This window comes from Pomacea canaliculata, linkage group LG10, assembly GCF_003073045.1.
Source record: "Pomacea canaliculata isolate SZHN2017 linkage group LG10, ASM307304v1, whole genome shotgun sequence".
Lineage (NCBI taxonomy): Eukaryota > Metazoa > Mollusca > Gastropoda > Architaenioglossa > Ampullariidae > Pomacea > Pomacea canaliculata.
Window position 1 is genome coordinate 8,726,318 of NC_037599.1, and position 23,906 is coordinate 8,750,223.

At 38.7% G+C, this 23,906-nt stretch overlaps 2 protein-coding genes across 2 annotated transcripts; both read left to right on the forward strand.

Annotated features, from left to right (window-relative positions):
- Positions 1-164: 164 nt before the first annotated feature.
- LOC112573686 (cell cycle checkpoint protein RAD17-like) lies at positions 165-10,217 on the forward strand. The gene is given in 19 exon segments (XM_025254265.1): positions 165-213; positions 825-909; positions 1,385-1,734; positions 2,026-2,103; positions 2,428-2,503; positions 2,506-2,588; positions 2,893-3,013; positions 3,247-3,298; positions 3,483-3,608; positions 4,004-4,073; positions 4,283-4,388; positions 4,924-5,127; positions 5,837-5,925; positions 6,142-6,288; positions 6,556-6,705; positions 6,941-6,980; positions 7,317-7,397; positions 7,698-7,755; positions 8,514-10,217. Coding segments are annotated over 17 exon segments (1,785 nt in total). The 5' UTR covers positions 165-213; positions 825-909; positions 1,385-1,620; the 3' UTR covers positions 8,704-10,217.
- Positions 10,218-10,994: 777 nt separating this feature from the next.
- Positions 10,995-23,801, forward strand: LOC112574154 (maltase-glucoamylase, intestinal-like). Its single transcript, XM_025255032.1, has 19 exons — positions 10,995-11,416; positions 13,812-14,246; positions 15,575-15,729; positions 16,019-16,184; positions 17,140-17,239; positions 17,841-17,953; positions 18,087-18,212; positions 18,445-18,576; positions 19,015-19,152; positions 19,457-19,573; positions 20,049-20,175; positions 20,359-20,509; positions 20,970-21,103; positions 21,516-21,550; positions 21,985-22,101; positions 22,585-22,732; positions 22,985-23,069; positions 23,218-23,274; positions 23,717-23,801. Exons 2-17 carry the CDS (start codon positions 13,815-13,817, stop codon positions 23,047-23,049), a joined length of 2,256 nt encoding a protein of 751 aa, XP_025110817.1. The 5' UTR covers positions 10,995-11,416; positions 13,812-13,814; the 3' UTR covers positions 23,050-23,069; positions 23,218-23,274; positions 23,717-23,801.
- The last annotated feature ends 105 nt before the right edge of the window (positions 23,802-23,906 follow it).

The window sequence follows — 23,906 nt, forward strand, 5'->3', positions numbered from 1 at the left end:
CTAAGCTACACCCCTACCCAATTTTAATGATTTTTTCCATATTATTAAGTTCACATCAGCTTTTATGATTACATATAAACTGAAAAATGTTAATATGTATCTTTGTTAATCTTAGGTTAAATTTTACGATCAAAGTCGTCCTACGAGAATTAAGGGAAACTACTCTGACACCACGTCTCTGCAATGGCGGAGGATTTGACAACGATGAGTTCTGTATGCATGGTTTTTGACATATGACAATCCTTCTGTTGATTAGCATTAAAAAAAAAATTACATTTTACATATGTGTATGTTACTGTTAAAGCCTCGTTATAATTTGAAAAACTCAAAGTTCCTCAATGTTGTAAATGATCATATTATTCAATGATGACTCTCTCCTTCTAGTGTCTGAGCGGTCCGGTGGCTCAACGGTTAGCGCCTGTCACCAATACAGGCTGGCTGCCCAGAGTTCATTTCTCGTCTCGGGCACGCTGTTCTTTGTCTGCACGTGGCATCTGTTTACAGGGCTGGCTGCCTTGCCGTAATATAGCCTTAGTTGCTGGCACGGCGTAAAATCCCCACCCCCTCCTCTCCAGTGCTGAGAACTCAGCATTAATTCTTTCTCTCTCTGTGGGCGAGACAGGGATAAATTGGGAGAGACACTCAGTATTTTCTCAGTACTTTGTACGCTTTTGGTCATAAGATATTTTGAAATAAACATTTTATGAAAAGATGAAAGTTATTACAGGACACTGATGTTGAAAACAGTTCCATAATTAAGATGTGTTCATTTTTTGTAATGACCACTTCTTCGGTAGACAATTAATTTAAAATGTATGTTTAAGGCTCGTTGAAGAAACTGTGGTAAAACCATACGATTAAGAAGAAATTCCTTCAAAAATGGATGATAATAGAAATGCTACAACTAAGGTGAGAGTCTAAGTAAGTGAATAGCAGTCAGTCGTAAAACACAGCATCGGTCATGTAAATTATCTAAAAGATTCACAAACGTCTTCTGTACTTACATTTTTTTTAAAATCTGCAATAACTTTAGGGCAGGAAATGTATATCCCGAGTTTTTGACGTATTATTTTTGCTATTGAATTTTATAACCTGAGAATGGCTTATCAATTTTTCTTATATTATCTAATGACACTAATAGGATATTAAGTATAATCTCAAGTATGAACATGATTATGTGCATGTTTTTATGCACTTTTAATTTCTCAGTCGTTGTTTTCTTGTGTGAAACACAGAATATAAACTGTACATCTTATAGAGAATAGGTAGTTTTTGGTTAGAATATCAGCATCATAAAACTTGATAAGTATGATTCATACTGTTAATGTAAATTGACTAACAGTGTTCCATGCAGTGACTCACATATATCAATACTTTCTTTCAGAAATTGTGTAAAAGTACAGCATGGGTGACACCATCCTTTGGTGATTTTGGTGCAACTGAATCAGTGTCTGTATCAAACAAACCATGTAGAACACAAAGCAAATTGACAGTCAAGAAGACTCAGTCGTTCATCACAAAGTTTCAAGCGACATGTCAAGAGGATTCATCAAAACTGCAGTCTAGCACTGGATTGACATCTGCAGAAGGATTGGGTCCGATAGAAAAAAACCAAGAGTAATGTTTCCTGCTCACAAGCTGCCAACCCGAGTAAAGACAGAAGCACAAAGGCGCAAACTAAAATCTGCTCTGAATTCTGAGCTCTGGTCAGAAAAGTATCAACCAAAGAATAAGGTAAAAGTTTAATGTATAACTGCTCATACCAAACTTACTTTCAGTGAGTCACTTCTAATATTGTTTGATGTAAGATTTACCTCCTCCTAGAAAGTAGATTAGTCAGTAAAACTAAAAGACATCCATTTTAGGTGTGGAATATTTTCTGACTAATGTGTAAGTCTTTAAGGATAATTTAAACTCCTTTTAGTGGAATAATGAACAGGTCTGTATAGTTAAAATTTGAATAGTTACAAACACAGATAAAAGTTTAGCCTTTTGATTTAATAAATCATTGCATCTTTCTTTCAGGAGGAACTAGCTGTGCACAAAAAGAAAGCTGAAGAGATATTAATATGGCTAAAAAACAACATAACAAATGTTGCAAAGGTGTGTGAAATTTTACATTTGAAACACTCCTCAGAGGGGATTTTTTAAAAATAATATTTTAAATTTTAATTTTATCACTTAAAGTATACCAGATTGTAAAAAAAGCCAATTCACAATATTCTTCCATGTAATTTACCTGTAACTTTAAGATAATAATTAAATACAGTGTAGAATATTTTTTCATACTGTGAACTTTAGGACATAGCTGCACTCAGTTTAACTTGACATAGCAAAGGGAATCACAATTTTGTATAAAGTTTGAGTTTTTAAAATATAATTTTTGACCATGCACACATTATTTTGTACTACCATTGACTTTGACAGCACTCAGCTCCAATACTGCTGTTGACTGGGCCTTCTGGCATTGGTAAAACAGCAGCAGTGAAGACCCTGGCATCTGAACTGGGCTAGATTTACAAGAGTGGGTGAATCCTGAGGTTGCTAGCAGTGATGCAGAGTTTCAGCCTTTGAATCGTGCAGATATTGCAGGTTGAATATTTCATCTTTTTTAAAAATAATTCCTTCTTGACAAATTATGGAATTGCACAATTATTAACACATGTTTTGGCTGCTTCTGTTAAAAGAAGGGAGTTCTGAATTATCATTAAGTTTGTGTCTGGTCTTATATTTATATCTGTGAAATTTATATCATGACAAAAATCAGGCTAGGAATGAGTGACTTCTATTATTATGAATAAGAGAGAGTCTGATTTATACATTTTATTACAATTACTGTACAAGCTTTAATTTGTATTTCATAGAGCGCTCCAGTGTGGATATCTACACTAGTCATTCCCAGTCCACTATGTTCAGCAACTTTTTGCTACGTGCCAACAAATACTGTGCCTTGCAGCTCGGCACAACTTTTGCAATAGATACACCAGCACAAAACAGAATAATCTTGGTGGAGGTCAGAAATTTGTATTCATTTGATGTTATTTATTATGTCATCATGGATGCATGAATGTCATTATTCATACATGCTGTCTTTCTCTTTCTTTTGCTTAACCTAAAGCATAATCAGTAAATTTTCCATTGTAAAATACTGAAATATTACTTTTGCTATGGCATAGTTATTGTGACTTTATCCTTCTGCTAATGTTTTCATGTGTTGACTATGAATTTCTCATTTTGTCTTTTCAGGAATACCTTATGCATTTTATAAAGATCAGTCATCTCTTCATGAAATACTCAGGTATTTAGCCACTATCATTTTTTATTCTTATACTGCCATCACAGCCACTTTTACCATTACTGTTATCATCGCTAGTACATGATATCACTGTCATGATCATCAACCATGCCAACAAACAAAAGAAGTAATTTGATGTGCCATAAATTTAGCAACCTACAAATGGTTCAGTGTTGTATCTTGCCAGGAAATACCACTTCTGTGGACGCTGTCCCTTAGTTTTTGTGCTGAGTGATACATCTAGCAGTGGTTCTAGCATTCTTCGTCTCTTTCCAAAGCATATAATGGAGGAGCTTAAAATTGAAACCATCAGGTCAGTGTTGAAGATATACTTATTGTGAATTGTTGAATAGCTAGTGGTGTGTCATGGAGTGATAAACTTTGCAAGGAAAGAATTTGATGGCACAGTATAGTCACTGTTAAATGCAAAAACAGAAGATTTATGGCATGTTCATTAGACATGTAAAGTGATAACAGGGTCTGGTTTCTCCAACATCTGCCGGCATGTAGTTTGGTTATGGCATAAAGGTAGATTTGTTTAGCAACTTATTAGACTCATTTCATGTCTGAATTCGGCAGATAGTAAGATATGCATTGAATGGCTGCTATTAATTCATTTTGAAAACTTTGTATTTTGTGATATTATTTACATTGCATATAGCAACAATGTCTATGTATGCAATGAAGTTTAATCTTCTGTTACTGCAGCATGAATCCAGTTGCTCCTACCATGATGGTTAAAGTGTTGAACAGAATAATCAGCCAGGAAGCTAAGATGGTAAATACTAATTTACTGTTAAATTTTATTGTCAGTGTCTTTGAAGCTTCTTGGATATATGGTCAGAGATTTCCAACTCAGCATATCTAGCATATCGAGATTTTTTTTTAAAAGATTGCAATATGTATAAGTGTTAGTTTGAATTTCGTACATTTTAAAATTCTTTTTGTTTATTCTGTCCTTTTCTTTTTTTCTCCTTTTGTGTTCAGGGTAGCTCTTCAGTCCCATCTGCTCAAGTGGTGGAGTCAATTGCAATGTCAAGTGGTGGAGATGTCAGGGCGGCAGTTAACGCCTTGCAGTTTGCTTGTAGATGTGGTGAGTCACAATTTTTCTATGAAGCATAATGAGGAATATCTCAGTTATTTGTTTTTATCTGTCATCAGTACTTGTCTGCATTAATATGCCTGCTTGATCGTGTTTTCATAAACGACATTTATAGACATAAATGTAGAACATATTAAAACCAAACACAAAATGAAAATATTGCTGTTTTTGGTTTTTCTCTAAGAGATGCTTATTTTATTTGTTTAACAAGTGTGCATTTTTGTTTTTGTGTATCTGTCTCAAGAAAATGCTTGACAACTTTAGACCAACAAGTTGCCAGTTAATATCTCGTTAGGCCTAGCAACTGAAAAAAAAGGTTTTGGCAACCCAGCAGTTCCTTTAAAGAAGAATCAGTGGGCCACTTTATTTTTGCCTGTTTGCACTGTTGGCTATAAGACCTTTACCATGCCTCTTATGCATTTCATTACCCTGAGTTTATTAAAAAAAAAAAGTGTTTTACTTTACAGTAAATTATTTGTGGATTTTTTTTTTTGGGCCCCATTCATATATTCTCTTTTTATGATAGATACTGCAGACCTCAGTAAAATTAAATCCCTGCAGAAAGCATTAAAGAAGGAACCATCTGGATCAAAGAAGCGTCTTAAGTATGGAGGTTTATCTCAACGAGACAGTGAAAGCAATGAACAATCAGGTCAAACTGTGATTATTGGTGCCAAGGATACCACCTGTTTCCTTTTCCATGCATTGGGAAAAATTTTTTATTTTAAACGTAAGTAGATAACAGGCTTGATTTCCAGATCTTTTGTTATATTTCTGTGCTATAGATGTACAGATATTAACATTAGTCATTTGTTACTGTAACCAAAAATGTTTCTAGAATGGCTTACTCTGAATACTCTTGCTGAATACATTTCTTGGTGATTTTTTTTTAGCCTCTGCCATTAGTAGGCTTAGAGAAGATCTGTGGAAAATAGACAAGTATAAATAGCCATGGCCTTATTAAAAGATGGTGAAGTGACAGAAAGAACCTATTTGCAACAACAGTAGCTGTAGCATAGTGAAAGTGGAGACACAGAAAAACTCAGAGCTTAATCATATGAAAGTAGAGATAGTGGCCATGGGATGAGCACACTTTTCCTCTAAAAGGAAGAGCAGCTCTAACTGTGGTGATTCCAGATTTGCATGTTTTTACAGTATGTAGCTAAACTTTCAGAGTGCAAATTAGAATGTCTTGTGAATTTATGTGAAATCTGGGGAGCATAAGCAAGCAACACTAAACAAGATATAGATGAAAAACATGAAGCAGCTGGTGAGCATAAGTCAAAGAGAAGATGACACTCATTGGTAGTTAATTGCAATAAGCAATTTGCTGTACACCATATTAATTATGCCAACCATAGCAGCAATTAGAAAAGTCATTGGAAGTAAAGAGAAGTGAAAAAGAACTTGTACAAACTGAAACAATTTGACAAATATAGGTGCTGACCCACATGATGCTGCAAATCATCCTAGTCTACCAGCACATATAAAGCAGCATGAAAGAGATCCCTTGATGCTTATTCCAGAGGTAATGCAAACATTCATTTCTTTGTTTTGTTTTTTTTTCTTTTTAGTGTATTATGCTGTTAGAAAAGAGTACATGATTGGCACTAAAATATGTGTGAAAAAATAGCTGTCACCTTGCATGTTATTCATTTCTTAAAGTTTTAATATATATATTATGACACACTCAGGTTGATATGAAGGGCCATGAAGTTTAGCACAAAAGGTGCCATATGTGCAGGAAGTGGTTGAAAAGACTCAAGTCTCAGGGGACTACTTCAACACATTTTTGCACCAGAACTATCTAGAGTTCTTGTCAACAGTGGAAGATGTGGAGAGATTTTTGGAATATCTGAGTGATGCTGATACCTTGTCATCACAGTACACAGTAAGGTGTAACCTATAACTTCGCAAGTCATAGTTACATATTTAGGAAAGAAAATATGGTTTTCTTTTACTGTCTGACCTATTGAAATTATTTTGCTTGTATAAAGGCTCAGGAATCTTTCCGTGAATAGTATTATGTACAAAGTTGTGAATGCTGGTGCTTGTGTATGTGTGGACATGTGCATGCATGCATGCTTCTAATGGAAACTATGCTGTTAGCACATGAGAGTCAGATTTCTTGTCTTCACCTTTCTCACCAACATTGCAGACTCGAGGTGACCTCTTAGACTACTCTGTGTCAGTGGCAACAAGAGGCTTCATTCACTCAGACTCTGCTTGTTGTCACCATGGTGATAGCAGAAAAGGGTATGGTTGGCGCCCTCTACACAAATCTCAGTGGTTTTCTGTACAAAAGCAGGTTAGTTTGAATTACTGTACAGCACTGAAAGGATTGCTTATTTTAAATTGAAAAATACCCTAAAGATCAGCATGTGAAAAATATTGGAAAATGGAGATTGAAGAGTAACTTAAAGATTGCTTTCTGTTTTCAGTGTACAGCATTTATATGGACGTTAGAATCTGAGAGAAGTACGGGAAAAAATGTTATTTCTGTTATTTTAAACTACTGAATTGGTTTATTTTGTATTTTTCAGTCAGATCTGAGTAGAAGCACAGCTGTCACATTATTTCAAGGTCAGGATTTATTTATTTACTTTTTAAAAATCTATTAAGGAAGAGAAAGGCAATTTATTTTCCTGACCTGAAATACCAAGCTGTATGTAGTATCCCAGCAAGAACAGTCTCTTCCACAAATTTTCCACGTGCAAGATTAGAATAATTCTCCTTTGGTGCGTGGCATTACGACAGAGCATCTGTTATGAATCTATAGTTTAGGCTGAAGAATCCAGAAAAACTTCCATAATGAGCGAAGACTTTTTTTGCACTTTTTCTTTTTCCAGTTCTAATGTTTAATAGTTTATTTTTCTGCTGCAAAGAGTTGCATGTAAATTGTTTTTGATTTTTGTGAAGGCTATCACTGGGATCCTGAAATCCTGCTGACTGAGCTTGTGCCATTCATTGGCTTGATCAACCCAACACTACATGATCCAGGTATCCTGATTTCTATGTGGATGCGGTCTGTATTTCTTCACATTTATGTGACATTAATGGATTGTATAGTTAAAATGACAGATTAGAATTCTTTTTATCTGTTATGTATGTTTTGCTTCAAATCTACATTTGTGTGCCTTTGCACATATGCATATCATATTATCATTTGATTATTCTTTAGCTGTTTTTTTTATTACATTGTTTTGTGATAATTAGATAACTGGGCCTTGAACATTCCATTGTGCCCATCACTAATCTGAATGTAGTTCATCCATAGTATTTCTTAATACTTCTCTTCAGGTCAAATTTCTTTCGTTCAAGACCTTTGCCACTTCTCCAAACCAAACCTTGTTTTCAGGTTAAGTTCTGATTGAAATGGAACTGAGATATGCACAATTTATACAGAATATGTGAGAAAATGAAATGTATTCGCTTGTTAGTCTTGGAGTTTTTTTTGAGATATTAAACCTTAAAATGTTTTCTGTGATAATGATGTTTCAAGCTTGGAAACTTTTGTGCGCAAATGTTTAGAATAAATGCACAATGTTAAACAAAGTTTTTTTTTCTCAGTTTGATTGTCAACAGAAGAATACTAGCTTTAATAGTTCGAGGCACGAGGTCACTTTTATACCTTTCACACGTGATACTTTTTAACAACACTATTAATTACAGTCACTGAAGACTAATGTTCCACTGATGCAAGAACATATATAACTATTTTCCACGAATATCTAAATCGCCCCCACTACGGGACAGACGTTGAAAACAAAATCGGGCAGCCTCTTGGGGACGAGCGACCACACCCTTTTCTTCCTGTCTTGCTACTCTTGGGTTAGCAAGTTCCTTATTCTGACGCTAGTGGCTCCTAGTCGGTTACTAGGGCCATATATTCCAAATCATATTCTCTAATTCAAATACTGTATGACATCTGTCAAGCCTATCACTCCGTGGCACTAGTCAGACCCAAACACTCCCAGCCCCAACACTTCTGCCTATATCTTCCGTGTTATCGTGGAATTGTGTGGTGTTAGGGATACTTAAAAAAATCTATACTTTCGTTTTACAGGACTTATTCAAAACTTTTATATCTAGTTGTGATTTTGTGACTGGTTACAGATCAGGACTAGAAAGGCTCGATGAGAAAGAAATTTTGGAAGGGGAAGAAGAATGCAGTGAGGTGAGAGTGCCAGACATTGAGCAGAAAAACGAAGCTAACACAGCCTCTGCACTAAGCACGGACACTGAAGCAGATTCAGGTGACACTCTGCCTGGCAGTCAGACCAAACATAAATGCTGTGCCCGTTGAGTCAGATGATGAGGGGGAACTCATTATTGAGGACTTTGATGACTGAGACACAATGAATCAAATATTAATGGAGAGAGATGTTAAATAAATGTTCGTGCCCAACCTGTTCCAAACAGTGGAGCATTTGGTGAGATCACCGTTAACATCATTAAGCTATGTGTTCATTTCTGAAATCATCAGTTTTCAATGGACTTGAGCTTCTTTTTTTTCCATTTTGAGTCAGTATTTTATGTGTTTTAAGAACAAAATAATGTGACATTGCTGTTTTAATTTTGAGATGGAACATTTAGAACGCCATGAATTTCAATGACTGGACGGTTGTACAAGTGCCTTAAATCAAATAGTTGCTATGCAACCTTACTGCATGCTCTTAATTGCAGGGTATGTGGGAACCAGGCTTGCATTTTGGTTGTACTGTGTAAGAAAAGAAAAAAAAAAAAAAGAAATCAAATCAAACTTTAGATTGCTTTGAACCCACTGCAATTTGTGTGTATGTGTGAGGGTTTAAGTGGGTAAGAGTTGTGTAACACCTTGCTGACTGTCATCAGTGATGTGTAAACCCTCTAAAAGAAGATGAAAGGTGGGGGGGGGGATAAAGGTGAAAGAGAGGGGGTTGCTGTCCGGTCCCGAAAAGAAGAGACCTGCGAAAGCCTTGCGAGCAGCTGACGCGTGACGAGAGCGCCGCGGGTCAGGGCCCTTGGGCTCGCGAGACGGATAGGGTCACACAAGGACGAGGTGAAATGCCGCTTGATTCCCTCCATCCACGCGCGCACACCCAACGACAGGCCAGCCCAGCACGGGAGGTTTAGTACGAAGACAGCCAAATAATCGCCGACACGCGACAGTCGTGGCTATTTAGTATACAGATACCTCCTGTTGATGCTAGCACATGTACCAAAAACCTAATAAACCCAAATGAATTTTTGCCAGCCAAAACCTTTTTCATTTTCTCATCATTTGAAAAACACGAAAGGACAATGTTAGACACTTGTAGGCTTGAACTGTACACAAAGGTACACATCAATGTCGACGATTTTTTTTTAATTGTATGAGCCGACATGGTCGAAGAAAGCTGCATGAATTGTAAATTTCTCCCTCCTTCTTCTTTCCCCCCAAAAAAGTTTTGCTGGCTGCAAGGCGACATGTCTGAGTGATATAGCAGTGCTGCTTTTCCCGCCATCCACAGAACCGATTTCTGTTTGTCGAAAGGTGACAGGTTCTAACAGTCACTGCCTACAGCCTCGAGAATGGGAGAAGCACCACTGCCGCTGGACGGCGGCTCTCGTATCTTGCACAGCAGCTTCCAGAAACCTCTTCGACACCCTCTCCCATAATTTAATAAAGATTACTGATCAATGCATTAAGTTTGTGTGGGTTGACTGTGTGTTGAAAAATGCTTGATGCTTATTTATTATGAGATGATCCTTTTATTATTGTGAGAAGAATGGAATCTGTGCGTGACCTTTGAGACCTACAACACGAAAGTAGCAAGACACCAGCACAGAAAGGTAGGTGTAGGCGCCAGAGGTTTCTCTACACCACTGACCTGAGTAGATACATAGCAGTAGAAGCTAGGCACAAGAGGTCTCTACATCACCGATCTGTGTTTAAATGCAGCTGTGGGCGCTACAGGTCTTTACACCACTGAGTCACTGACCTGAGTAAAATCATACCCGGGAGCTACAATAACAATCAGCCTCGAGGAAACAGAAATTAAAAAGAGTGAAACTAGACTGGTGCTTATACATTAAACGGCTAAACGGACTCTACTTCAGTCCGGTTGCAGCAGCTGTAGGTGATGCTATGACCCGGATAGTCTAGTCCGGTTACAGGGCATTCGAGACGGAATTTTCGGTAGCGGAATTGTTCGCTCCAGTCACACGAGACTCACTTGTTCTTGTTGACCCCTGGGAGCAACTTGCTGGTGGAGCCGATAACCTATGAACTTCGTACAGCGACACATGCGCCCGCTGAAGACACAAAAGGGTTAATTGTCGCAAGTTATCAGGCGCATGCTCTGCGGTATGCAGGACACAGGTTACATTCTTGACCAACCTGTCAGAGGCCGGCAGGCTCGACATGAATCACAGAACTTGCGTCTTATGACTAAACAAAGGGGACAAATGTGTATATCTATATAAAACAGTTCTGAAAGCTCTGGTGGAGTGACATTGACCCATTGTATTTGACCCCTTTCATGAGTGGCATCAAAACAAGACCAGGTGTCCTCATTATTTCACTACTAATGAAACTCCGAGCAGCGAGGGAGGCCTTGGCTCACTCTAGTGCCTGCACCCACCCACCCCGGGGGAAGTGTAAGAGAACAACAGCTTACCAAACAGAGGGTGGGTGGTTGGTAGACAAACGCCCGCACCAAGCAAGATTTCTGTGTCAAGGTGCGTGGCCGCACATTGCAGAGTAAATAAAGTCGACGCAAGCAAAGGCACTGTACACGCCCTCGTATGACGAGGTTGGTCGCAGCGAGCGCAGACGACACTTTTACGACATTCGTATCCGGATCTCGGCTGTATCGTTACTTGCCTTTAGTTCTGGGCCGCTCTCACTCCTTGTTGGAGTACCAGAAGTACCAGCAGGCCATACAGACCGCTAGTCAGCAAGTCAGCAGTCAAATTACGACATACCAGCAGTGTGCAGCTGTTGTACACGACTACTTTCATCGCTGTGTCGTCTGCTGCGTCGCTACATCACTCAGGTATGTGTCCATGCATTTTCTTAAAAAAAAAAAAAAAAACAAAAACCACAACTGAATATCCGTGATTTCGCCACTCCTGATCGTCTGCTTCTGCTTACCAGTTGTAAATTCGGTCAACAACACGAACGCGAAGGAGAGAGAGAAAGAGCGCGCGTGCATGTATAAGCCGTGAAGCCGCCCCGGCGCTGGGTAAGGCACTCGACAACATTTTGTATACATCAATTAAAACAGGGAATGAAAATCCTCTAAACAGGATAGGTCGTCTGAAAAACAATTTTTTTTTGGTCGAAACTGGATCGAAATCGTCTTAATTATCGCCCCAGTAGAAGATGTGACAGAAAATGTTCTTTTGACCGAAACTGAAAAAAAGCAAACTTTGGTACTGATGGTTACACTAACTCTAGACCGTTTGTTTTTTTCACTTGACATAGGCAGGTCGTGTGCTACGAGCGAAATCTTTGCGAATCTGTTAGAAAAATGACAAATGAATGATGAGGGAGGTACTAAGAGCAGGCAGCAGAAAGCTAGCGACGATTTGTTTCCCAGGGTCAGCGCAAGGGATTATAGGGATTCCATGTCAGTACACACCCGGGAGCAGCGACAACAAGAATTACTATCTAATGTGTAAAGAGTGCCGATTGTATTTCACTCTTAAGATATGGACAAACTCTCTGATGTCTGTTGGCGAAGATGGGGTCTTGACCAGGGAGGGGAAGGGGTAACGATCCATCCCTCTTTTATTTCGTCCCTTTTATCGCTTCCAGGTCACTGGGCTGTACAGGCTGGCTGTATACACTGTGCATGATCTTCCACCATTGAGGACCCAGTGAAGACCTTTGTCAACTTTATATTTATATAATTGCTTTGCTCTGGTGACTCCCTTGCCACACCTCTTTCCAACAAAGGCAGCCTACTGGCTGTGATGATGTAGTAGTAACAGAGGGTGCACTCCTTTGGTAGTAAGCCTGTTTATTCTAATCTTGCTTCCATCTTTTCATCTCTGATTTCGTACGTAAATGCCGGGTGGGATCATTCTTCCTTGATGGCAAGTTTATCTCTGATCATAATCTACTACTGTCACAGGTGGCACCCCTACTACACTCGACCTCACTACTCAGCTGCTCTTGACACAGAATGTAAATAAAATGAAATGAATGCCTGATCGTTTTAAACGATGGAGACAGATATTTCGGGCATCTTCTAATTTTGTTTTCCGCTTTGTGAACAATGAGAGCCAGCAGTCGATTTCTAAAATTGTCGCGAGCACTGTCCACTGTGTCCGATTTTTTTTTTCTACACAAAATGTTTTAGAAAAACGTTTTAAAGAATTCATTATAATAACATCATCAGTAGCAACAACAACAGCAGAAACAGCAAAAATAATAGTAGCAAAGACACCAGTGTGAAGTGTGCTTGCCTTGATATGGTGTGACCTGTGTGCACCGAGTATGTCTGTAGACCGGAACAAGCAGGGTGAGATAAGGTTAAAGCGCTGTTGTTGATTTCCTGTATAATGTTAGGAGTCAATCATTTTTCTGCTAAAATGATGCATAATCACAGCTTTATTTGCAGCCGACTATAGACATTTAGGCAGGAAAATTGCTGTAATGGTTCTTTTATAAGCCGGCTATGCAGTCAACACGTCGCTTAGCACTAGGGAAGTATAATGGCCGTGGAGAGAGAGAAAGAGAGAGGAAAAAGGAACACGGGCCTCATGCACTTGACCCAGGTTGCCTCACATTTCAGGACAGCCACACATTTCAGGACAGGTACATATTTCAGGACAGGCGGTTATATTTTTAACACCTACCGAGAGTGGCGTGAGTGGCTAAAGATGGATCTCAGTGCAAGCCACAGGTAGACAGCTAACGTGGAAATACCGTGCACATCGATCACAGTCCGCAACAACAACAAACAACAGCAAACAAACAAACAACAACAAATATTTTGAAAGTTTTATAAAATATTGTAGACTTTCTGTCTCACACTCTGTTAAACTCTCCCCCCATTTCTCTGCGCGTGTGTCTGCTTTTTGTTATTTATATATTGATGAGCAAACATTGTCTCAAAGATCAACGACACACTGTAGATGAATTTTGTCTAAGAAATATCCATCAAATACTACAAAAAGTAATGTAATATCTGGTTCTCTAAATTTGAATTTAATAATAGCCTTAGTATTTCCTGTTTTTATTTTTAAAAATGAAAGTTAAAGAAGCTGTTTTTAGTTCTCTGCAAAGTACGTCCATTGCAGAATGTGAGGATTGTTTGTGTTGGCAATCAGAATCATGGCGATTGTGGAAATTTCTGCTAATACTGTTAATGCTGATGGTGATGATGATCCAACATCATTATGGTGTTGATGGCAATGGTGTTCTGTGTTGGTTAAATCCAGACCATGAAGCTCAGCCGCGGGAGACTGGCGATCATCATCATCGTCGGCATAATCGTCTTGGTTGCTATTATCACCCCCATCGCTTACTTCGCTTCGAGAAGCAGCAATAAGACAGACGACAAGCCGGCTGAGACAGGGACTGAGACTGAGAGGTTGGACTGTTACCCCGAGGCCCGCAGCCCAGCCGTGGTGCTGACCAGAGAGGTCTGCGAGCTGCGCGGGTGCGTGTTCGACTCCAGCGCCCTGTCGGGAGGCGGGGTGGCTTGCTACTACCCCAAGTCAGGTGGACTCCGCTACCAGGTGGAGAGCCGTGAGAACCTGCCGAACGGCTTCAAGGTGCAGCTTAGAAGACTCGGGCCATCGCCTTTCAGTCAGGACTTCCGGAAGCCATCTCTAGAGGTTCAAAAGCTCAGCAACGTCCTGCTCAGATTTACTGTAAGAACATTATCTCCCCCTTTTTCCTTGCTTTTCTTTTTTCTGCACCTTTGCAACAGCGTTAGAAAAGTACCATGATAGAACTATTATTCAAAACACTTTCTGAATACATTTTCGGAGAGTCTTCCAAAATCTCACCCACACTAATTTTTAGCAGAAAAAAACAAATATTTCGATAAGCTATATTTAAAACATAACTGGCAGTAGTATAGTGATTCTGCTACATATTGTCAAATCATCGTTCTTCTTAATCCCCTCCCCGCTCTCTTGCTCCATTCCATTTCGTCTGTAGGAGAGAAAACACACCAACGTACATTAGTTTCAGAGGTTTTCGTCTGTTTGTTGAGCACACCACAGTAAATCATGTCAGGGCGTTCCCACAGTTTTATTTTGAAAGCTTCGGCGCAGATTCTTCTCTTGTCCCTCTCACATGAGGGGCCAATCGTTATCAAGTCTCCTCGTGAAAGGTGAGATCAAATAGGTGTAATCACAATAGAAAATCCGTGGAAGAGCTGCTAAAATTTAGTGGCTACAGTGGAACCCACAATTAAAAAACCATCTACCTGAACATATTGCCATACCATCACATGTCCACATTTCACGGGCTCAGAAGCAATGGCCGCCACACAAAGACTTTTCAGAAGCATCATCATATATTTGAAAATATGCGTCCGATGAAAAAAGTCCCGAAGGTGATAACCTGCGATATATTATATATGAGAAAGTAAAAGTCTTACTGTTATGCTCACAGCTCTCCACTAATAAAAATAGTGCTAGTAAATTATTGTCGGGCCATTTCAAAGCTACTATCCCTTTATAAAGCTGTCAACATCTGGTCACCGAGGGCAGACTATGAAAGTAGGGCACTTAGATAGCGCCTACCGATGTCTAGCAGACTTCTCAGTAAATTACATGTTGTCAAGGGTATAGAAAATAGCTACAACACACGCCCATGGACTTTCTGTCAAGTTTTATTGTAAAGATTTACACATGAGAGAGAATTTACCGCACGTCTGTCCCTTAGAGACAGCATATACAGCACATAACATATATAATATATAACGTATAACATCCAGTTGTACGAAGAAAAAAAAAAACCCCATAGGTTTGGAGACAGTTTTATGCACGTTCATTCTTTCTTTCTATCGAGCATATCGTGTTTGTACTTTATTGATTGTACTTTGTACCGTACAAAATAAAGATCTGGTACAACGACTCGAATATAACACCAATTCCACAGTATATTAACAGACATCTGTTAGGAACTAAAGGTACTGAGGTCGTTTTGCAGTCGTCACTACAGCTTTTTGTGTCCGTTCCACTTTCAGTTTGACGATGACTATGCCACTCCGAAACGGTACCGCGTGCCCCTGGACTTGACCTTACCAGCAACCGGAGCAGACAACCCTCTGTATGATGTCGCAGTGAGCAGCACTAACAACCTGGCCCTTAAAATCACCCGAAAATCAACAGGGAAAGTAATGTAAGTGTTCATTTCCACTTCATTTCATTTCTGTAAAAGTGATGAGACACTGATTTACTGAATCATACTCTATGGGTTAGATAGTCGATTGGAAGTCACGTTGAAATTCTGCGAAATTATTTTGAGATTCTAATAGAGCGGTTTAAAAAAATCATCATCGTCCTCAACGTTTTTATAACATCATATACTTTGTTATATCAATATTTTGCCTTTGCCAGTCACTCTTAGTTGCAAATAAAAAAAAATTCAGTGTGTTTACTTATGAACTTCAGTTACTGTCTGTTTCTAGTTTTGACACGGAGGTGGGAGGTTTAGTTCTGTCTGATCAGTTCCTGCAAATAACGACCCGACTACCTTCGAGAAACATCTACGGCCTGGGCGAGAACGTGCATGATACTTTCCGCCATCAGCTGAACTTGTCTTGGCCGGCCTTCGCCCGCGACCAGCCAGCCGGTGTAAGTCGATCTAAAGGTCCAGAAGAACATTCCTTACATGTAGAATATTCCCCCTTTTTTCTTCCTCCCATCATTTTCTCTTGTGTTTGTGTATGGTAAGCATCGGTGCAGCTTTGTTTCAAGCTTCAGCTATCGTTACACCTGATCACTGAGCTGGTCCTCGGGATTTTTAAATCCGGGTACTGTGGATTTCTTCCCCTTCATCACTCACGTCCATCTTTCACAGAGTACAAAGTCACCTATAGGTACAAGTGTTAGCCTGTTAAGTAAACCAACATTTAAAATATTGTCCTCATTTTTGGCATAAGATACAAAGTATATGTACACAAAACCAGAATGAAGCTTAGACGTGAATATGCATTCATTTTCCCCTCTTAAACCTGAAGACTGTATCTCAACAAAATGTTCTGCTCCATGGTGCATTAATGAAGGTAATACAGTATGTGGCAATATTTATTTAAAGAATTACATGTATAGAAAGGGGAATTCTTTCAAATGACTGGGTTGAGTGCATTGAAAGATTGTATTTCCAGACGGGAATGCTCCTTTTCCCTCCCTATAAATCTCCACAGTTGTCGATGTGGTGGCCCAAAACTTACCCATGCACCAAAAAGAAGCTCAAACCCCTAACATCACGAAAGTACACCACAAGATTACATTATCCAGGCAACGGCCAATGAGAAAGCCCCGGTATTTAGGAATATCTGTGGAAATTTGCGATATCTCGGTGACTAATTGTTTGGAGCATGTTCCTGTCATAATTTACACACTTGTGTCAAAGACTACCTTTTTGCTTATGTATGTGTTAGTGAGAACGGGAGTGGTTCATTTAAATTAGGAAAATAGTACCCTGTCCTGAGCTCAACCCAGTGACATGAAAATATTTCGCACTCTTGCCAACCCTGAGAGTTTATTATATAGCTTTTAATAATTTACAGCCCTCTCCTGATTTTAGGGACACCTGAACCATTATGGAGTGCACCCATTCTACACCTGCCTTGAGGATGAGAATGGAAATACACATGGAGTGTTCATGCTTAACAGCAATGCACAAGGTTTGTTTGATTTTGAGAAGGACGAAGACTTCAGTGCCTTTATACCAACCTTCTTGGTGACTCACCCAAACTCGTCTACTTCTTGAACTCCTTTATGCACATTACAGTTTGTCTACCTAAACCACAACATACATAGAAACTGAAACGAAAAGTTAGCAGAAAATGACATCTTTTGTGCGGGAAAGACTTAAAAAGTACTGCAAAATATCCAGCTTTCTTTTAGCAAAATGGGAGAATGAACTTTTTGTCAAAATTCTCTGAAAACATGACCAAAACTCTGTAGGTCACAAAGACTAAATCATGAAACAAATTCGACAGCTCGTATACTTTCATGCCTTACTTTGATGTCATGTAACTTATTTAATAATATTGTTTAGTGAACTGTAATCGTGAATTTTCAAAAAGATCCACAAAGCAGGTCAGAAAAATATAGCTAATTCTCCAATTCTGATTTTTTATTCTTCATTCATTTAAATGTTTAAAACAAATGTTATTGGTTCCAGGAGGCAAAATAATCTCTCGGTTTTCAGTGGAAGGGAAAGACGCAGCCACCATGGAAATAATGATGTTAAAATGAAACATTTTCGTGATTTGTTGACAGAATATGCGTTTACACCGGATCCGACCATAACTTTCCGTACACTGGGTGGTGTTCTGGACTTCTTTGTCTTTCTGGGACCTTCCTCTGAGAATGTGGTGCAGCAGTACACTGGGGTAATGTCACGTGTGTTAAAAGTTCGTTAACTTTGATATGGACCCTTTAAACGTGTTTTGACAATCATTTCAATTCTTCCATCCAATAATCTTTTAGCAGCATCCACTCAGCTAGAAACATCTTTCATTTCAGCTTATCGGACGGCCTGTCTTTCCTCCTTACTGGGCCCTGGGCTTTCAACTCTGTCGCTATGGTTACGACAGTCTCCAGAACCTTCAACGTGCGGTCAACGAAACGCTATACTATAATATTCCTTTGGTAAGAAGCAGATGACTAAAACAAAAATTTTAATCCAAGCATCAGCCCGTCAGATTAAACAGTACATGAATTATACAGCCTTTGTGATATGAAGCGGCCTAAAAAACTTTATTAAATGCAGGCAGTTTTTAAAAGTAAACGGAAAGACCATAATGCATCATCAGCCTAGTACATGTCTTGTAACCATCGTGTAACCATTGTGTACTCAATTATGTGGAATCATTATTTTCAGGATGTGCAATATGCAGACATCGATCATATGGAGGAGCAAAGGATTTTCACTGTCGACAGTAAGAACTTTGGTGGGCTAAACCGGTACTTTGAGAGTCTAAGAGCTGGTGGGATGCATACCATAATTATTCTGGTGAGTGGTTGCTTCTAAAATTACAGCTTCAAGAATTAATTTATCATCCGGTCAGTAATTTCCCCATTAACTCCACTTGATAAATATTTGGATTGATTGGAAGTGATTAAAGTGATGTAAGATGCTTCACAGGCGCTTGGAAAAACTAGATAACAAATTAAAGCTGCATTTTCAATTATTGACAAACCTAAAATACTTTATTAATTATAAATTGTACCACAGATAATTACTAGAAATGAACACGAACAATTTCCACGGAAGTCATAAAACCTTTGAGAAATACCTGTGACTGTTTGCTGACACACGTGCAAACGCTAATTTCCCCTTAGAGCAGGTTCAGAAGACAAGAAGGTTATGAGAAGTCAGCAACAATTTAAAAAAACCAGTTCGTATATTTTGTTCATCTTCATCATTTTGTTCATCTTCATCTTTGTACAGGACCCATGCGTGATCACTAATGTCACCAACTATGAACCTTACGAGAGGATGAAACAAGTTCGGGCCAACATCGTGTGGCCGTCTGACTTCACAGTGCCAGCCAACAGTTCTGATGAGGACGGGTCGATCCTGGGATACGTATGTCCTTTCTGGTTTCTTTATTCAGCCTGCACTCGGTTCATTTCTTTAAGGCTTAAGCTTCCAACTTATCCATTTTATCCTCAAAAAGTCAGGATTGAAGACTGAACAGCAGGGACATACTGTAGCTCGAAAAGGAGGTTTTTCTGAAGCCTTCGAGGACAATCGATGTTGTGTTTTGAAACAAAAGTAAGAAGTTGTAACACTTCAGCTGGTTATTCACCTATCCTCTCAAACCCCATACAAACACACGTAGGAGGTGTTTAAACCTTGTATTCTAAGATCTCTTGCATTTCATCTGTAGGTCTGGCCAGTGGGTAAGGTCGTGTTTCCTGACTTCTTCAAGAATCACACACGGCAAGTCTGGAAAGAACTCATTGTTAACCATCGAAATGTCCTGGTCTTCGATGGCCTGTGGATTGTAAGAAGTCTATTTATTTTACGGTGTGAAAGAAGTGTTATTTCTTCTCCAACTTTGTCAAAAATCTCAGTCCAGGCGGCACCTTATTCTTAAGATTCACCAAACGTCTCTAACAAGTCAGGAAAAGCGCTGAAGTCAGCCCTTAAGCTTGTTTAATAATAAAATAATTTTCGAGATAGCTATCTAAATCACTTTACACCATCCTTGATATAAGTACATGTTTATAAGTGTCAAAAAGTCGTGACAGTGTACTTTAAAGATAGGTACTTCAGGAACGCAATACTAATAAGGTATTAAAGTACATATCTTATTAACTTCTTTTAAACATGAATGGCTATGCCTTTATTAAAATAATCTGAAGAACATAGGCAAAGGAATCTTTTGTGTAGCTCACAGCAGCTTTGAGCCTATTTCCTTTTATACCACTGAGACCTATAGAGAACCAGAACATCAGTGTAATATTTTCACACTGCAGGATATGAACGAACCGGCAAACTTCGGGACGAACGAAGAAAGACCGTGGAACTGGCCGGAATATGCAAAACCATATTGGAGCCTTCACTGTGGGAACAATACATGGGATGATCCCCCTTACAGGCCTTGTGAGTAAGCCCTTGTCCTTTTTAAGTAATACTGCATCAGGTTTTGAGCCTCAAAGCAACATTGGAAGCTCGTAGAAAATGCTGAAAATGAAGTTTCTCTAGTCGAAATTCATAGCGAAATTGTTTCACGCGTTCCAATTTTTTTTAATTTCTGGAAAATTTCTCTACTGTTTCCGGTGACAGTGGCAGCATACGCATATGACAGCAAGGACAGGCGGGCTCTGCTGTCGGACAAGACTCTGTGCATGAACGCCGTGCAAGGAGAACGTGGGGAGTTCAGGCACTACGATGTCCACAGCCTGTACGGCTGGTCGCAGACCGCCCCCACACTCGAGTGCGTAAGGGGGTCAAAGTTCACACCTAGCAACTGAGTAACATTCACTCTGAGACTGTTTGGCTAACGTATGTGGTGCTTTGGTTGGTCAAAAAAAGAAAAAAAAAAAAAAAAAAGAAAAAACCAAAAAAAAAAAAAAAAAAAAAAAAAAAAAAAAAAAAAAAAAAAAAAACAACAAAAAAAGAACCAACAAAAACCCCCAAAAAACCAACACACACACACACACACTCTATAGGCGAAGATATTATATGCATAAAGCTGTGTGCTACAAATACTACATATATTTTAAAGAATTCAACATTTATAAGATCAAAGAGTATAAGACTAAGTGCACGACCGAGAAACTGCATAAAATTATCCGTTACTCATCTTCGAAATTGTATGGAGGAGCCTATTAGTCATGTGTTGTAATAATAAGTGTAATAATATTTGACGAACTCAAGTATCAACTGTCCTTCAGTGCCGCGAGAGCAGCAACTGGAGAAAGAAGTATTGTGATCTCGAGATCGACTTTCCCCGGAAGTGGAAAACACGCAGGTCACTGGCTGGGAGACAACACCAGCGCCTGGAAGCACCTCAGAGACTCGATCATTGGTTAGTGAGGATCAAGTCGTTGACATTAGAATATCAAGATGTCAGTTTCTGATAAAGTTTGTCCAGTCTGTCCCTGATAAAACCTCAGCAAGTTGAAAAGGTCGCGATGAATATTATGCACGTGGGAGTTGAAAACTTTGAACATCATTGCAAGCAATGAATTGCAAAAGCTGGAAGTTTATTTAATGTAACAATAACAATAACAAAATAACAATAACAACAGACTTTATTAATCCCAACGGGCAATTTAAACATGGGAGCTGTGCCCTGTGTCCAAAATATATGTATATGGAGAAAAAACACACACACACACATGCACACCTACCCATCACACACACACACACACCGCTGATAGTATCATGAAATATAATGAATGCACTTAAAAAAATGGAAGCATTAAAATTTGTTTCAGGAATGATGGAATTCAATCTTTTCGGAATGCCTTATGTGAGTACCTTTTGAATTAAGTATCGAAAGTATCAAGTTTTTAACACTTTTTTAATGTCTAGGGTGGAAAACAGAAAACATATTGCATTATAAGGACTTTCTTGTTATGAATCGCTCTCAAACTTTCCTTTGTATTAAACGCTTGTTCAAAGTTATGGCAGCACTGTTGGTAATCACATTTGTTTTATATAAAATATTTTTTTTAGTTTAGGCTTTGTGGTTTCCGTGCGGTGGTACTAGGAGTGATGATGTGATAACATCTCTGTATTTGATAACAAATAATTACACAATAACAACATGAATTCCATAATTTATAGTTTGATCTTTTAATTTATAATTTGTCCTAGAAATACAGCCTAGAGAGTCTGACAATAAAAGGGCGAAATGATTTGAACAGGGTGACAAAAGTGAAAGCAACTTGTTATATCTAACAGATCGGAGCGGACATTTGTGGATTTTTCGAGAACACTACCTACGAGCTCTGCCACAGGTGGATGCAGCTGGGCGCCTTTTATCCCTTTTGCCGAAACCACAATGGCAAAGGTTACATAGTGAGTTTTCGTTGGTCCAAATCATTTATAAAACATGAACTAAAATAAATGAATGAAATGGAAAGTTCCTCAGAACTTACACTAGATAATAAACAATGTTTACATTTGTCAATCTCTACTTTGACAGATAATTTTTTAAAAGTGGTGTCAGTTTATTTAGTGTTAGACCAAGCAGCATGATGCAGCTGAGACTGCTGACACCGTGTTCAACTGCTATTTTGGCAATAAAATTCTAAGATGGCTCCTTATCTTTATTTCTAACAAGTTTAAGACAGTAGCAGGGATTCGATACAACAACAACAACAACAACAACAACAACAACAACAACGACGACGACGACGACGACGACAGCAGCAATAATAAAACATTTGATCGCTCTGTTCATAGTGATTGTTTGGAGAACCGGATGACAAAGATGGCGTTTGAAAGTAACTTTTATCCATGATCCTTTCAAAATACACCATTCCAAACCTATGTGTACAGGAACAACACCCAGGTGTTTTTGGCCAGAGTTTGCTCAGGCCTCACGGGAGATTTTGGAGACCCGCTACTGGCTGCTGCCTTACCTGTACACACTCTTCCACCAGGCTCACAGTGAAGGCGGAACTGTTGTCCGACCACTGCATCATGAGTAGGACAGAACTGTCTTTGACATACAAGCATGTGCCTAAGCTTTAATTTTATTTATTTATTATTTTAAAAGAGTTTTCACTTCAGCTCTTTTACACATGACTTTTGACCTGTTCCGAAGACATCACACGGTGTTTAAAGACATGTAGATGTAAAATGCTGAAATAAATGAATGGTGTTGACATGTATAAGTTTTGAACAGTTGAACTCGAGATATGAGACAGGTCCTGACTGAAATTGTGTGTTCTTTAAGGTTCTCGACAGATCCAGAGACATATGGGATTGACAGACAGTTCATGTTGGGCCCAGCTCTGCTGATCTCCCCTATATTGGAAGAGGTACAGTGATTGTATGAAACACAGATGAGCTGCATCATTTCACCATATTATTAATATGGGCTTACTGCTTACCCAAGTGAACAATAACATATTAAATAAACACCAGTGTTAGCTCGACAGGTGTTAACATACAGACATTTTTTTTCAGGGTCAGCAGCAGCTTAGTTACTATCTACCAAAAGGAAGATGGTATTCCTTTTATGATGTAAGTATTTATAAAAAATTATCCAGTTACTCTAAAGATATTGCAAGACAGATTAAATACAGGCATTATATAAACATGCATTTTACTGCTTTTGATTGCAATAGTTCTTTGCGTAAAACAGTAGATAGTTCTAAAACAGAAAAATTTCAAAATAAAAGATTTCATGTACACGTCAGGAACGAACGTACAGACCCTACTTAAATTATATTTCAATGAGTTAGGAATGAATCATTTAAAACCTAAAGCGGAATCATCACATTTAATTAAGCAATGAACATGTTACACTTATATATAATTATTTATAATACATATAACTTCTAGTATGTCACTTGCCTATGGTGTTAAAGTATTTTAAGGTTTGTTTCGACTTACGTGTGAAGGACTGCTTTCACGAGAAGACATATTCATTAAAATGTTTGTTTACTATATTGCCGGCTAACAGAAGCAATTGAAAGTCGGGCCCTCGAGACAGACTATTTCAGTCAGCCTGATGTCAAAGCCAGAATTGCACATGCGTGGAGGCCACGTGCTGGTCTTGCAAGGACCCGCCAATAATACAGAATTTAGGTCTGGCATAAGTATTCCCCTCATTAATATTTCTGTTAATTAGAACACGAAAGTATTAACATAAA